Source organism: Ursus americanus, chromosome 14, assembly GCF_024610735.1.
Source record: "Ursus americanus isolate L20-20 chromosome 14, mUrsAme1.1.p, whole genome shotgun sequence".
Taxonomy (NCBI): Eukaryota; Metazoa; Chordata; class Mammalia; order Carnivora; family Ursidae; genus Ursus; species Ursus americanus.
Window position 1 is genome coordinate 47,438,425 of NC_142140.1, and position 15,347 is coordinate 47,453,771.

Here is a 15,347-nt window from a genome sequence, read left to right on the forward strand (position 1 = left end):
CAGCATCACACCCCCAGCTGACACACAGGTGACTCAAGACTTTTGAGGACATCAACAGAGATTAGAACAACTCATTACCATACAATTCCATTTGAAGCCATTTGCCTTCAGGGTGGTTTGCTTGCAACAACATTCATGATCATTCTGATATTTAAGTTTATTTTGGAGAACTGCTAAAAGGTGATGCTAGCGCCTGGGTGGTTCAGTCCATTGAGCGTCAGACTCGGTTTGGTTCAGGTTATGATCTGAGGGTCCTTGGATCAAGCCCTGCTTGGGGTTTCAGTCTCAGTGAGAGGAATCTTCTCTTGATTCTTTCTCCCTCTCCCTCTGCACCCACCCTTGCTCTCTCTCTCTCATAAAAATAAACAAATCTTTCAAAATAAATGATTATAATGAAGATCCTGTTCAGGTACCAAGTAGAATTTGGAATGACATGCATTTTTGTGGGGAAAAAATGTTGACCCAGAGTCATGTAACTGGGCAGGAGGAATTCATGGTCTCTGCGCCTTTCAGAGACGTCTTTATTTTATTTTATTTTATTTTATTTTATTTTATTTTATTTATTTTATTTTTTTGTGCAATTGTGGAAATAAGTTTATTTTCTTGTACTTCAATGAACATTATATCATCATTAAAAATGAACCATGAAAATGGAACTTTACATTATTCTTTTTTTATTTTAATGTTTTTATATTATATTATGTTAGTCACCATACAGTACATCCCTGCTTTCTGATGTAAAGCTCGATGATTCATTAGTTGCATATAACACCCAGTGCACCATGCAATACGGGCCCTCCTTACTACCCATCACCAGTCTATCCCATTCCCCCACCCCCCTCCCCTCTGAGGCCCTCAGTTTGTTTCTCATAGTCCATAGTCTCTCATGCTTCATTCCCCCTTCTGATTTTAGCCCAGTGAGATTCATTTTTGGTTTTGACTTCCAGGGCTGCACGAGTATAAATTTGTTTCTTTTAAACCCTCAGTGTGGTGATTGGTGATAGCATTAATAGGAAATTGGACAGAGACATTTCTCCAGTTAAATTTTCTTTGAAGAAAAAGAATAAATCCCTCAAATCATTCACTTAGCTTCCTTGGGTAAAGCCATTTTGTATTGAAACGCTACCTCAAGGAGAAGAAAAATCTAAAGTCAGTTTGGAGATATTCAGCCCTATTAACCAGGACAGAGAAGTTCTACTTGCATAAATTTTGAGGCCTCTGGCATTAAGGTAAAAAATGTGATGCATTGTGAAAATTAAGGCCACCTGTTCTACTCTAAATTTTTTGTCTTAATTTCAACATTCCTAGTATTTTATGTGAATGTAAACATTTATTCTTTTTTTTTCTCTACCCTCCGTTTCTCTCAAGCCTTCTTTCAACACAATAGATGAGTTATAATGAATTATAATGAGGGTTAAGAGCCTTGTGTATGTAATCCATATGTGTGTTTTCTTGAAATAAAATGTATATACATACATTTACATACACACACGTTTAGTCTTGAACATTCTTTGTCCCATAAAGTATTTCCACACATTTCATCTTTCCTCACAACATTTCTTCAAGTTACGTTTATGATTCCACATTGCCTTCAGAAGAAAATGAAGGCTGGAGGGGTTATCCTCTGACAATTGCATAACGAAGCAGTTAGAACTTATTGTGCACCTTCTTGAGTTCCTTGGAAATGGAACCATGCAGGGTGTACCCATGAGTTGTCACCACCTGACTAAGGACTCACAAGGAGTCCTGCAGAGTACAGAACAACTTCCTAACCTGCAATCCTCTTTGATAATAAAGACATTATATTAAGCCATTTAATTTTAAGATCCTTTCTATGTAGCCACAGCTAACTGATATAATAAATCAGAAATATCTGAGGGCATTTATAATATTCTAGTCCTGTTTATTCTAAGCATGTATTCTGATTTTGAAGGCAGCATTCATGATTACTGTGTTCTTCAAGTTTATTTCATGTAACTGTATTAAAAATGAGTCCATTCAATTATTATATGGTTTCACTCATCTATGGAACATAGGAAGTAGGAAGATCGGTAGGAGAAGAAAGGGATAAAGGAAGGGGGTAATCAGAGGGGGGAATGAAGCATGAGAGACTATGGACTCTGTGAAACAAACTGAAGCATTCAGAGGGGAGGGGGTGGGGGAATGGGATGGGCTGGTGATGGGTAGTAAGGAGGGCAAGTATTGCATGGTGCACTGGGTGTTATATGCAAGTAATGAATCATGGAACTTTACATCAAAAACCAGGGATGTACTTATGGTGACTAACATAATATAATAAAAAAATATTATTATAAAAAATTGAGTCCATTGAGGACCCTTCAAGGTAACATGGAAAGGTAGGAGGGACATGCATGTGTGGATAAAACTTGTGACTCTGAGTCACATATTGGACAGGAATCTAAGCTTGCTAGTGAGTCATTCTGTTATTATGAGGATGATATATAACGGATGATAATGATATTGTTCATTTGCTGTACCTTTAGAGATTAGGGCAAAATTTCAAATAGTGGGGGATATTTTGTTTAGAAAAATGGAAGGAATCGTATTTGTATGTAGCACTGGAAATGTTCAACCAGAAACCAGAACATAATTTAATAAAACCCTAAATATGCCACCTGTCTTTCATATTAATAAATATACCTTACAGATGGATGCTGATATTCCATAATTCAGTAGGTAGGTAAAGTGCCTGAGAAAGGAATATTTTGCATAGCAATAAATGTATGATTTAGTATTTTGCTTCATCATCCTTAAAGCAAGTTTGACTCTAAGGCCATATCATGTCAATCTATTTTTTCCACATTTGTCTTCCGTGTAGATTACACGTGGAGACATGTATTTTATTATCATTCTGTTTTGCCAGTGACTATGGGAGGCATGGTGGACACAAGCTGTGTAACGACAGGATCCTAACCTGTAGACATATCCCCATGAGCAGCTAGAACCACCAGTACGTCAAAGTCTCCATTCTCAGGTAGAGCAGTGAAGGTAGTGATATGCAACGAAATGATATTCACAAAAGTGAAGCACATGGTCTCAGATTTTTCTCTGTTATAAACTTATATAAATAACTGTGGTTTCCAAGAGTAGATTTTCCATAGGAGCAGTATTCGTCAAACGAAAGAAAAATACTCACCAAGATATATTTCATTTGAGAAGAAATTATTCTTGGCAGATCTATGTAGTCCTTTGAAATAGGTGAGAATTCCCAAATATTTTACCTTAAAGGTTAGGAATAACATTGAGATGTACACAAATGACAGGGAAAATCTCTTGGGTATCAGAGATATCACAAAGCTTAACAAAGTGAGTTATATATATTGTAACAGAGAGGTCAAAACACAAAAGACAGAATTATAGGAAATAAATTAGCTAAGCAAGTTCTACTTCCACAATCTGCATAAATAAATCACAACTTTTGTCTAAGGCCCCAGGCTCTGCCAATATGGGCACTTCTTCAGCCCAGTACCCTTGACCCTTTTAGAACTGCCATCCCAGGGAATCTCATCAGAGCCTCCTTTATGTCTTTATTCCTCAGACTGTAGATGAAGGGGTTCAGCATGGGTGTGACCACTGTGTACATCACAGAGGCTACAGCACTTGAGTGGGAGCTCTGGGTAGCAGCAGAGCTAAGGTACACTCCTAGGCTCGTACAATAAAATAAGGAGACAACTGACAAGTGTGATGTGCAGGTGGAAAATGCTTTATACTTGCCCTGAGCTGATGAGATCCCAAGTATGGAGGAAACTATCTTAGAATAAGAATAAAGGATCCCAGCCAGTGGAGCACCCCCCAGCAGCATAGCTGCAAAATACATCACCATGTTACTAAGAAATGTGTCAGAGCAGGCAAGTTGGATCATCTGATTGAGTTCACAGAAGAAGTGGGGAATTTCCACCTTTCTACAGAAGGACAGTTGCAAGACCATAATGGTTTCTAACAAGGAATGCAAGATGCTCATGATCCAGGACAGCAGAACCAACAGTCCACAGAGCCAGGGCTTCATGATGACCGTGTAGTGCAGGGGGTGACAGATGGCCACAAAGCGGTCGTAAGCCATCACAGTTAGGAGAAAGATGTCTAATCCTGTAAACAGTATGAAAAAATACATCTGCATGATGCAGCCTGAATAGGTTATGACTTTGCTCTGAGCCTGAATGTTCCACAGCATCTTGGGGACGGTGGTGGAGATGAAACAGATGTCTACAAAGGACAGGTTGGTGAGGAAGAAGTACATGGGAGTGTGGAGGTGGGAGTCTGAGCTGAAGCCCAGGATGAGGAGCAGGTTTCCAAGCACAGTGATCAGGTACATGGAGAGGAAAAGTCCAAATAGGAGGGGCTGCAGTTCTGGTTCCTCTGAAAATCCCAGAAGAAGAAATTCTGAAATTCCTGTATTGTTTCCTGGTTCCATGTGGTGGAGGTGACTACCAGTAAAGGGGATACTAACAAGACTAATTTTACCACAAATGGACATTTCTCTTAATGTAGAAATGATCAAATTTATATTGTCCCATCAAGGTACTAATATCAGTATTTTGTGACTGGATCTGCGCCCCTTGACGGGATCTCTATTTCCTCTCTTATTAGGAATTTCCAGCGCAATATCAGATGTTCCCCAAAAGGTCAGTTTTTGTACAATTTGAATAAGAAATTATTTAATGTACTTTAGGTGTATATATATAGTGTCAAACATGTCTCAGAAATTTCTAGTCATAAAGTAGAGGGTGCTGAAAAGCAGTAATCCCTACAATTCAATGATGGTGATAGGATAGAAGCATATATAAAGATTAAATAACATGAGATGGGGGCAGAAGTTATGAAAAAACAGAAGCTATTTAAGGGAGAGAGTGGATGGGGTGTTATACTGTGAATCGAGATTCAGCTAAGAAGTTGACATTTGAACAAAGACCTCATGGAATAGGTCTGTATTCAACAACATTGAAGGGAGTTTTGAGAACTACCTGAGACAGGATCTACAGGAGCAGAAATTCCACAAAATCAACATGTATGAATACTAAAATTCTCCCAAACCTTGAAATAGAAGGGTATTACACATACAGTTCTTAGAAATTTTAGGCACGTAACAGGTGCTCTTTTAGTATATGTTGAATGAATGAGGAATTAGGTCTCATTATATATGGCCATTTAATATATGACAAAGCTGCATTTGGATTTAGTTGGCAAAGATTGGTTTGCTGAATGGAAGTTGGCACAAAGAGCTTTCCACGTTGAAAGAAGTGCAGTAGTTCCTTATCTCACACATCTCAAAAAAAAACCAGAAGGAGTAAACCTTAGTTTAGGAGTAACCATTTCATTTTAGATATGCATCTAGAAATTACATATAAAAATCACAGGAGGGCAAACCATTATAATTAAGGCAAGAAACTTAGAATTAAGAAGGTAGATGTATAGCTGGTGATGGGTATTAAGGAGGGCACGTATTGCATGGTGCACTGGGTGTTATATGCAATTAATGAATCATGGAACTTTACATCAAAGACTAGGGATATACTGTATGATGACTAACATAAAATAATAAAAAAAATTAAAAGTATATTATGACCAAATATATCTAACTAAAAGTCAATAGAAAACCTGTGATATACAACGATAACTTGAAATGCTGAAAATATAGACAATTAGTCATATAATATGTGGACACATAGTAATAATAGAAAAATTAACATGGTAATCAAATATAGGAATCATTGTTCAAGCTCACTAATAGCTTAAAAAATCCACAGAAATGTCTTTTATACCCATTCCCCTGAGAAAACACTCAAAGGGTTGTCACATTGATTGGGATTGGAATGTTTGAACAATTAACAAAGGGGTACATTCTACGTTTGCTGTCAGAATTGTGAGGTGTCACAGCATCTTGGGGAGGCTCCAAAGACAGTTAAAAATATTAAAAATACAGATGTTCTTTGGGGTGCCTGTCTGGCTCGGTCTGTATTGCATGGGACTCTTGAGCTTGGGTTGTAGGTTCAAGCCCCATGGTGGGTGTAGAGATTACTTTAAAAATATTTTTAAAAGTACAGATATTCTTTACCCCAGGGTTTCTCAGTCTCTGCACTATGGGCATTCAGAGGCAAAACCCTTTCCGTGGTGGGGTTTGTCCTGTGCATTTTAGAATGTTTAGAGCATCCCTGGCCTCCAGCACCCCTCCCCAGTGTGACAGCCCGGAATGTCTTCAAACATTACTCAATGTCTGCTGGGGGACAAATCACATTTGTTTGAGAAACATATGTTCAAGTGTTAAAAATACTTAGTAGCATTGATATAGTAGTAATTTAATGAGAAACAAATATGAAAGACCACCAAGAGTGTAAATGCCACAACCACAACACGAAATATCATGTGAGTGTTGAAATAATGAGTCAGCGATACACTGGTTGACTAGAAGGACGTGTAGAAGGTACTCATCAGTCAGAAGGACTGGGGGAGAGAAACTCGAAAGAAAGATTATGCCGGAACATAAAAAGTACTTATGATGCGCATAGGTGTCTTTTTATACATTCAAATTGAAAGGGTGTGAATGTGTAAGTGTGCATAACATAGAATAGTTTTTTTAAAAATAATTCTTATTTTGTTATACTAGTCACCATACAGTACATCCCCAGTTTTTGATGCAATGTTCCATGATTCATTATTTGTGTATAACACCCAGTGCACCATGAAACATGTGCCCTCCTTAATACCCATCACCAGCCTATCCCAATCCCCCAGCCCACTCCCCTCTGAAGCCCTCAGTTTGTTTCCCAGAGTCCACAGTCTCTCATGGTTCATTCCCCCTTCTGTTTACCCCCCCTTCATTCTTCCCTTCCTTCTCCTACCAATCTTCCTATTTCTTATGTTTCATAAATGACAAAACCAACTTTTGAACAAAGAGATTTAAAAGAGTAATAGTTAAATGAACTCGACATGAGTCCAAATCTACATTAGATTGCCAAAGACTCAGGAATAAAAGAGTATGAAAAAGTCTTTTAATGTGGAGAGAAAGTGGCATTTAAAGTTTTAGTTTCATGTCACAATAAGAGATAAGGGACAAGTATGTCTATGGAAGGTAAAGTTTCTTCTAGGTCAAACGTAAAATAGAACCCCTTTAATGTGATGGCATTTCTATTTTGAAAGAGATTCAATAATGAAAGGACAAAAGGAACAATTATGAATACAAAGATGTGAGCACTAGTTGGAATATATCTATAAAGGGTGATTTGTGAGTAATAAGTATGCAGAAGGACATGCACTTTCAGTGTTTGCGAAACAAGTATGAACAGTGAATAATACTAAGGTGACAGATCAATTCTTCCCAGAAAACGAACAAACAAACAAACAAAAAAGTAGGAAATCAGTGTATGGAACATACTATGACTAAATCATGGACTTTAAAACCCAAAATATATACACTCAGACATTCTGCACAAATATGTCTACACATACGTAAAAAAGCAAAATGGAAAGTAGCTAAATTGGTGAAATAGCCAGCAAATCTTTGCTTGAAAGAATGCAATTAAAAAGCAGGGATAAAACCTCTCTGATCCCACTATGCAAACACCAATACTCCCACATACAATTTTCAATGGAGAAAGTGGGTGGCGAGCTAAGCCAGACCGTGTTCAGGCTCACAGGTAATGAGGTAATTGTAAAGGAAGCTCATTAGCATACTCTTTTTCACATAATCCATATAAAAAATTTCATTTGAATACTGAAGAATGAGGAGGTACTGTGATATGTTTGTTTCATGGACCATTCTTGCATAGATGTACCTGGGAGAATTTTTTGTCCTGATTTTCTTCTCAGTAGAGAAATGTAGTCTAATATGTCCCATCTTAAACAAGAAAAGACATGTCCTCATTTCACTTTTACTGTATATCCCTCCACAGCTAAAACTTGACTTCTCTACTCTGGTTAATTGCAAAGATCCTTGGACTTATGTTCTAAGTACATGTTTTCCATCCCTCTAATGACTGGGTTTCGATTATAATCATTTAATGGTTAACACTGAACCTTGCATTTTTGAGTTCAATATTCACTTCTATTTTTAACATTATAAATACATAAATGAATCAATCAATAAATCTCTTAATCAAGTCAGCAAACAGCCACAGCAAACTCTCAGCTCTGGGCTAGGCTGTGTTGGCCCTCAGGTGACTCAGGTAAATGCTCTGAATTTTCATTCTCTTGACCTTCTCCTGCAGTCGCTAGTAGGTGGTAAAACTCATCATGATGGGATCTCTGCAAGGAAGTTCTCTACATGGACATCAAAATACCTGTCTGGTTGGTAGATGATGGAAGATGAAGTTCTGTCCCCAGACAAGAGAGCAGGAATGGGTCAAACCCATCCACACTTAGGACTGCACAAGAAACGACCGGGTCTTGTCCAGCCCGAGGTTGCCTATGCTGCGGGACTGCAACAGAGTAGGTATTTACAGCTGGTTCGGTTTGCTCATTAAGCACATTTCCCTCTTGTTCCTCCCACCTGTAGGCACATGATTTCCCTGTGGGACACTGGTGTGGACAGAAAGGAAAGTATTCCTGTTGAATTTCTGTTCCTAGGAGGCTGGGTGACAAGCCAGGTGAAGTCATTTTTTTTTTACCCCTTTTCTATGACTTCTTCTGCCTTTTGAAGATCTAAACTCCCAGCACTTTATCCCACTCCTGAGTGAACATTTTCTCCTGTTTAAGACTGAGGAATTGGTCTTGACTTGGTTCCTTGGTCCTTCAAAGCACTGAATTGTAGTGGTGACACAACCCCTGATATCTCTAGAATGTTTCTTTTCTCTCTTTCAACAAAGATGCTAAGTTTGTTCCTTTAATATAAAACCCTGGACTCTTCACTCCTTGTCTTTGTGACAGTTTTGCCAAAACAATTAAGAATTTCACACTTCTATCACAAGTTCAGGCTGTGACTTAAATGTCATTATAAAATGTTTGTTAATTGGAGGAGATATATTTAGATCTTTTTCTGCACTATAATCTGAGTTTAGCACCATATATGTATTGACTGATTTAATTTTTGTAGAAGTCCATTCTGTGAGGAAGTACTAGAATGAACTCCATTCCCCATGGAAAAATGGGGCTTGAGGAATTTAGTGAGCTTCTCAAAGTTATCATTGCAGAAAGGGATGGGTGTTGATTGCATTCTGTCAGGATATTCCCAGTTTTCAATCTCTGTGCCAGTGGTCCCAACCAGAGGTGATCCTTTTCCCCTGGGCACATCTGGCAATGTCTGAGGGACGCTGCTAAACCCCTCCACTGAGCAGGAAAGCTCCCAACACAGATAATGACCCTGCCTCAAAGATAGATTGAGAATGTAAGAAAACAATCTAGACCAGCTCTTTGCCAACTTCAAAGTGCCTGCAAATTACCTAGGATTCTAGATTAAATGCAGATTCTGCTTTAGCAGGTGCTGGTGGGCCCAGGAGTTCAACGATTCTAACAAGTGCCTGAGTGATGTTGATGCTGCAGGTCGTGGTCACTGGACCACTCTTTGAATATCAAGGCTGTGGAGCTGTGTAGAGTAAGGTGCAGGTGGTTGTAGGTTTTTGCAAGACAAAAAAAATTGTGTTTGCATAAAATTTTGAATGACTAGTGTATGCAGTCATTCTAGGGGCTGTGATAATTTGTTTATTTCTTTTATATAAGGACCCTTGAGTGGCACCAAATAAAATACTTTTGGAAAAGTCTTTCTAGTAGGCAGAATAAGAGCCTCTTCAACTCATCCACATTCTAGTACCTAAAAGCTTTGATTATGTTAAGTTTTCATAGGAAGAGAGAGATTAAGGTAGCAAATGGAATAAGGCTGCTAAGCAGCTGATCTTAATCTAAGGTTGGCCAAGATTATGCAGGTGGAACTAAGGTAATCTCTATGGTCCTCTGAATGTGGGAGAGGAAAGCAGAATACTTGGATCAGAGAAAGATGTGAAGATGCCATGTCTCTGGCTTTGAAGATGGAGAAAGGGCAATGAGCCAAAGAACACTTGTTTTCACTAGAAATGGTAATAGGAAAGAAGGGAGACTCTCCTGGAGCATCCGGTAGGCACCAGGCACTGCAGACATCTTGATTTTAGACCACAGAGTCTTATTTCAGGCTTCTGACCTCCAAAACATTAAGAGCATAAATTTGTTTCCTTGATGCCTCTTGCGCGGTAATTTGTTAAAGCAGAAATAAGAATGTAATATAGACATTTATTGTTTTGGAGGAAAGCAAATTTTGGTTTCTCAATTAATTCGTTTCTCTCCTCTCGAGTAAGGGAATTTTGTGTTAACATCCAACCTTAAGTGGAAGAAAAAAAAAATAAAGTCAATCTGGAGCTTCTGCTCCATTGCTGAAATGGAATGGAAAAGTTGACTTTGCCATTGCTAAAATATAAATGTGACTTACTTACTTTATTTATTTTTTTGTTAAAGATTGATTTATTGATTTTGGAAAGAGACAGAGAGAGTGCACTCATGGGTGAGCCAGGGGAAGGGCAGAGGGAGAGGGAGATAGAATCCTTAAGCAGACTCCCCGCTGAGCATGCAGCTGACATGGTGCTTGAATCCATGCCCTGAGATCATGTCATGAGCCAAAACAAGTGTCTGACCCTTAACTGAATGAACCACCCAAGTGCCCCTTTTATTTATTTTTAAAGTAGTTTCTATGCCCAATATAGGGCTTGAACTCAAAATGGATTAGAGACCTGAATGTAAGACCTGGAGCCATAAAACTCCTACAAGAAAACATAATGGTCTTGGCAATGATTTTTAAGATTTGACACCAAAAGCAAGGGAACAAAAGCAAAGAAAAAACAGGTCTACTTCAAACTAAAAACTTCTGCATGGTAAAGGAAACCATCAATGAAATAAGAAAGCAACCTCCTGAATGGCAAAGAATATTTGATAGTCATATATCTGATAAGGGGTAAATATCCCAAATATATGAAGAACTCATACAATTTAATATCAAGAAACAAACAAACAAACAATGATTGAACAATGGACAGAGGGTCTGAATAGACATTTTCCAATGAAGGCATACAGATGGCCAACAGGTTCACGAAAAGATGCTCAACATCGCTACTCACCAGGGAAAGGCAAATCAGAACCAAAGTGAGATATCACCTCATGCCTCTTGGAGTGGTAAGTATCCAAAAGACAAGAAACAAAAAGTGTTGATGGGATGTGGAGAAAAGGGAACCCTGTGCACTCTTTGTGGGGATGTAAATTGGGGCCACCACTGCAGCAAACACTATGGACGTTCCTTGAAAAATTAAAATTAGAAATACTAATCCAGCAATTCCTCTTCTGAGCATTTATCTGAAGAAAATAAAAACTGAAATTCACAAACACTTGTACACTTCCATTTCATGGCAACATAATTCCAATAGCCAAGACGTGGAAACCACCTAGATGTTCATCAGTGGATGAAAGAATAAAGTAAGTGTGCTGCACTGGGTGATGTATGGAAGGGTTGACTCACTATATTGTATGCCTGAAGCTAATGTAACACTGTATGTTAACTATAGTGGAATTAAAATAAAATAAATGTGCCACATATATTAAATTATAGGTATATTATATACATAAAATATTTATATAAATATTTATATATTTTATAAATAATATACAATATTTATATAAGTGTTTATATAAATTTATGTAAAATTATATATATATATATATATATATATATATATATATATACACACACACACACAATTTAGCCATAAAAATGAATGAAATATTGGCATTTGTGATATCATGGATGGACCCTGAGGGCACTGTGCTCAAGGAAATAAGTCAGGCAGAGGGACAAATACCGTATGATCCCAGTTATAAGTGGAATCTTAAGAACAAGACAAAACCAAACCAAACTTGTGGGTAAACAGAACAGATTAATAGGAGCCTGAGCTAGGACATGAGGAGTGGGGAAATGGGTGAAAGTGTGAAAAGGTACAAATTTCCAGTTATAAAATGAGTAAGTTATGGGGATGTCATGTCCAGCATGGTGACTCTAACTAAGAAACTGTGTCGTAGGTTTGAAAGTAGCTAGCAGATGGGTTCTTGACAATTGTCATCCTGAAGGAAATTTTGTAACTGTGTATGGAACTTATTCTGCTTACTTTGCAATATAAACAAATATTGAATCATTCCATTCTACGCCTGAAATTAATGCAAGATGACATCAATTATATTTTTACAACATAATCAACAACAACAATAATAATGAAAAGAAACACTTCATCCATAACATTGGCTCAGGTCTGAATCACAAGTATTTTGGGTCCAGGTGAGTGTCGCAGGCATTCTTAGCCTATACCATCACTATCCATAGGCTTAGGCTTAAAGGAAACGATGATAAATTCTATGTCATTGGGAAGAGCAGTTAAGGAGTGAAAAGGAATGACAACAGATTCAAAGTGAAAACTGTGATTTCATGTTTTCCTCTATGATGAAATTATATAAAAGGTGTTAGGTGCCAAGTGAGGTTTTATCCATATGAGTAATACAACTCATGGTTATTCCTTCAGGAAGTCTAGGGAAATTTTACTTAGCATAATATATGACATTTGAAAAGAAGTCATTTTTAAGAAATCAAGGTGTTCTATTAAAAGATATGGAAGTTTTCAAATATTTCTGTTACAAGGTTGGTAGAAATTGTGGGAACACATGAAAATGGATCAAGGGGAAAACTGTATGTACATCAGATAGAGCAGAAAACTTAGTAAATGGAGTATTCTGAAATTGTATAGAGAAGTTGGATTCTAAGAAATGGATATTTCAGGAAATACATAGGAGCAAATTCTATTTCACAATGATCAAAAATCATGGCTTTGAGCCCTACAACCAAGGCACTTCTTCACCACCAGGACAATTGTCCCTTTAATAGTTGGCCTCCTGAAGAATCTTATCAGAACCTCCTTTATGTCTTTGTTCCTGAGGCTGTAAATGAAGGGGTTCGGCATGGGTGTGATCACTGTGTACATCACCAAGGCTATTGTACTTCCGTGGGAGCTCTGGGTAACAGCGGAGCTAAGGTACACTCCCAGGACTGTACAATAAAATAAGGAGATAACCAAGAGGTGAGACGCACAGGTGGAAAATGCTTTATACTTGCCCTCAGCTGATGAGATTCTACTTATGGAGGAAATAATCTTAGAGTGTGAATAAAGGATCCCGGCAAGGGGAGCTCCAGCCAGGACCATAACTGAAATGTATATCACTGTGTTATTAAGAAAGGTATCAGAGCAGACAAGTTCGATCATCTGATGGAGTTCACAGAAAAAGTGGGGGATTTCCACCTCTGAACAGAAGGAAAGCTGCAACAACATTAAGCTCTGTAATAAGGAATTCAGGACACTCATGATCCAGGACAGCAGAGCCAGGAGTCCACAGAGCCAGGGGTTCATGATGACCGTGTAGTGTAGGGGGTTGTAGATGGCCACAAAGCGGTCATAGGCCATGACAGCCAGGAGTAAGTCGTCCCAGCCCGCAAAGAGTAAGGAAAAGCAGATCTGGCTGATGCATCCTGTATATGTTATAACTTTGCTCTGTGTCTGTATATTCACCAGCATCTTTGGGATGATGGTAGAGGTGACACAGATGTCTATGAAGGACAGGTTGGTGAAGAAGAAGTACATGGGGGTGTGGAGGTGGGAGTCAGAGCTGACGGCCAGGATGATGAGCAGGTTTCCAAACACAGTGATCACATACATGGAGAGGAAAAGCCTGAATAGGAGGTGCTGCAGTTCTTGTTTGTTTGATAATCCCAGAAGAAGAAATCCTGAAATGTGGGTATCATTGCCTGGTCCCATGTATGGTTTGATGACTAAAATTAGAAAAAAAATGGTTAATTTTAATACAAGTGGGCATTAGTAACATGGTAGAAATGTTATAATTACAATGAGATGAGAATAAGCAGGCATAAAATAAAGTGGATAGGGTGTTATCTTTACTGGGAGTTCAGGAAGACCTAAAACAGGGTGACATTTGAGGAGAGACCTTAGGGAAATCTGTACAGGTAACACGAGTTTATCTGTGGACATGTGTGCCCTGCAGGAGAAAGAACCAGGGCAAAGTCCTTGAGGAAGGCACCTGTTTTGAATGGATACCCATGACTCAAAATGGAGCCAGTGTGGTCAGGAGAAGAGCAAGAGGGAGAGTGATGAGTGGTGGTGTCAGGCGATGTTGAGGAATGAGGTGGCCTCCCCACTGCAGGTGAGACTTCAAGACACACGGAATCCTTCACTCACATGGTGTTCCTTGCACTTCGTTAATTTGTTTCCATGGAATCCTGTCTATAACAATGGATCCATTCCTTATCCCCAGGTGTTGGTTAACATCCTGGAGTCTGTATTTTAAGGTTCCCATATTGACACAGTACAGAGTCCTGGGACCATGTGACTACCAGTCTCCTCTCACCTCCAGCTACAATATTTAGGAAAGAAATGTACTAGTTAAGCTCCCAACATCAAATTATCATTACCCTAATGAATATAGAAAAGTCCCCAAATTCCAGGTGGTAATATTTCCATGAACATGTAATTTGGTGCTCTATTTTAATATGACCATTTTGTTCTGTATTTTGAGAGGTGTAACAAACTAAAAGGAGACAGAGAAAAGGAAGAAGGGGGAGAAAGGTCTAATAAGCCCAGGTGGTTCCTGAGAGATCTTGATGATGAGAAAGTTTCCCTGGTTCTGGCTGCATTCCAACCCTAGGGTATCCTCTTGATGCCCAGAATAATAGAGCTGCGAAATCCAATTTCTCCAAAAGAGAAAAGAATGATATATTTATGCTGCCAAAACACCATAATGTATGAACATCTGCTAGAAATATGAATAAAAAAAGTAACCGCAATTGACCAAAGGAAATCCACAATGTACAAAAATAGTGGTGATTTATCAAGAAGAAATGATGAAACACTTTCTAAATGATATTAAATGCAAAATTTTGGAACCAGTGTATGAGTTTCATCTTGGATCTACCACACAGTAGCTGTTTGAAATTAGGAAGACAACCAATTCTTTCTAAAATTATAATATTCTTACCAGAATAGTGGGGATAGTGGTATCCATCTTCCTAATGTGGTCCATAGGTTTATTTCATATATGTAAAAAATTGAGCATAGTTACTATTGGAATTGTTATTCTCTTTGTTCAGTCCTGCTTGTGTGTGTGTGTACATACAAGTGAGTTTGTGTGTTTGCAAATACACACGTTTGATCATCATTTAAAAGCCATGCTTGCTGGGACAGTAAAAAAAAAAAAAGAAGAATCTGCTGCAGAAAAGGAAAAAAATGATTTTAATAGAAGGCTAGTGGCTGCTAATATGGGAAAAACAG

The 15,347-nt window shown here is 38.3% G+C and overlaps 1 protein-coding gene and 1 pseudogene across 1 annotated transcript; both read right to left on the reverse strand.

Annotated features, from left to right (window-relative positions):
* Positions 1 to 3,443: 3,443 nt before the first annotated feature.
* LOC123796677 (olfactory receptor-like protein OLF4) lies at positions 3,444 to 4,465 on the reverse strand (annotated as a pseudogene).
* Positions 4,466 to 12,824: 8,359 nt separating this feature from the next.
* On the reverse strand, positions 12,825 to 13,646 carry LOC123796678 (olfactory receptor 7A10-like). The gene has a single exon (XM_045804196.2). The coding sequence runs from the start codon at positions 13,644 to 13,646 to the stop codon at positions 12,825 to 12,827; it is 822 nt and encodes a 273-aa protein (XP_045660152.2).
* Between the last annotated feature and the right edge of the window lie 1,701 nt (positions 13,647 to 15,347).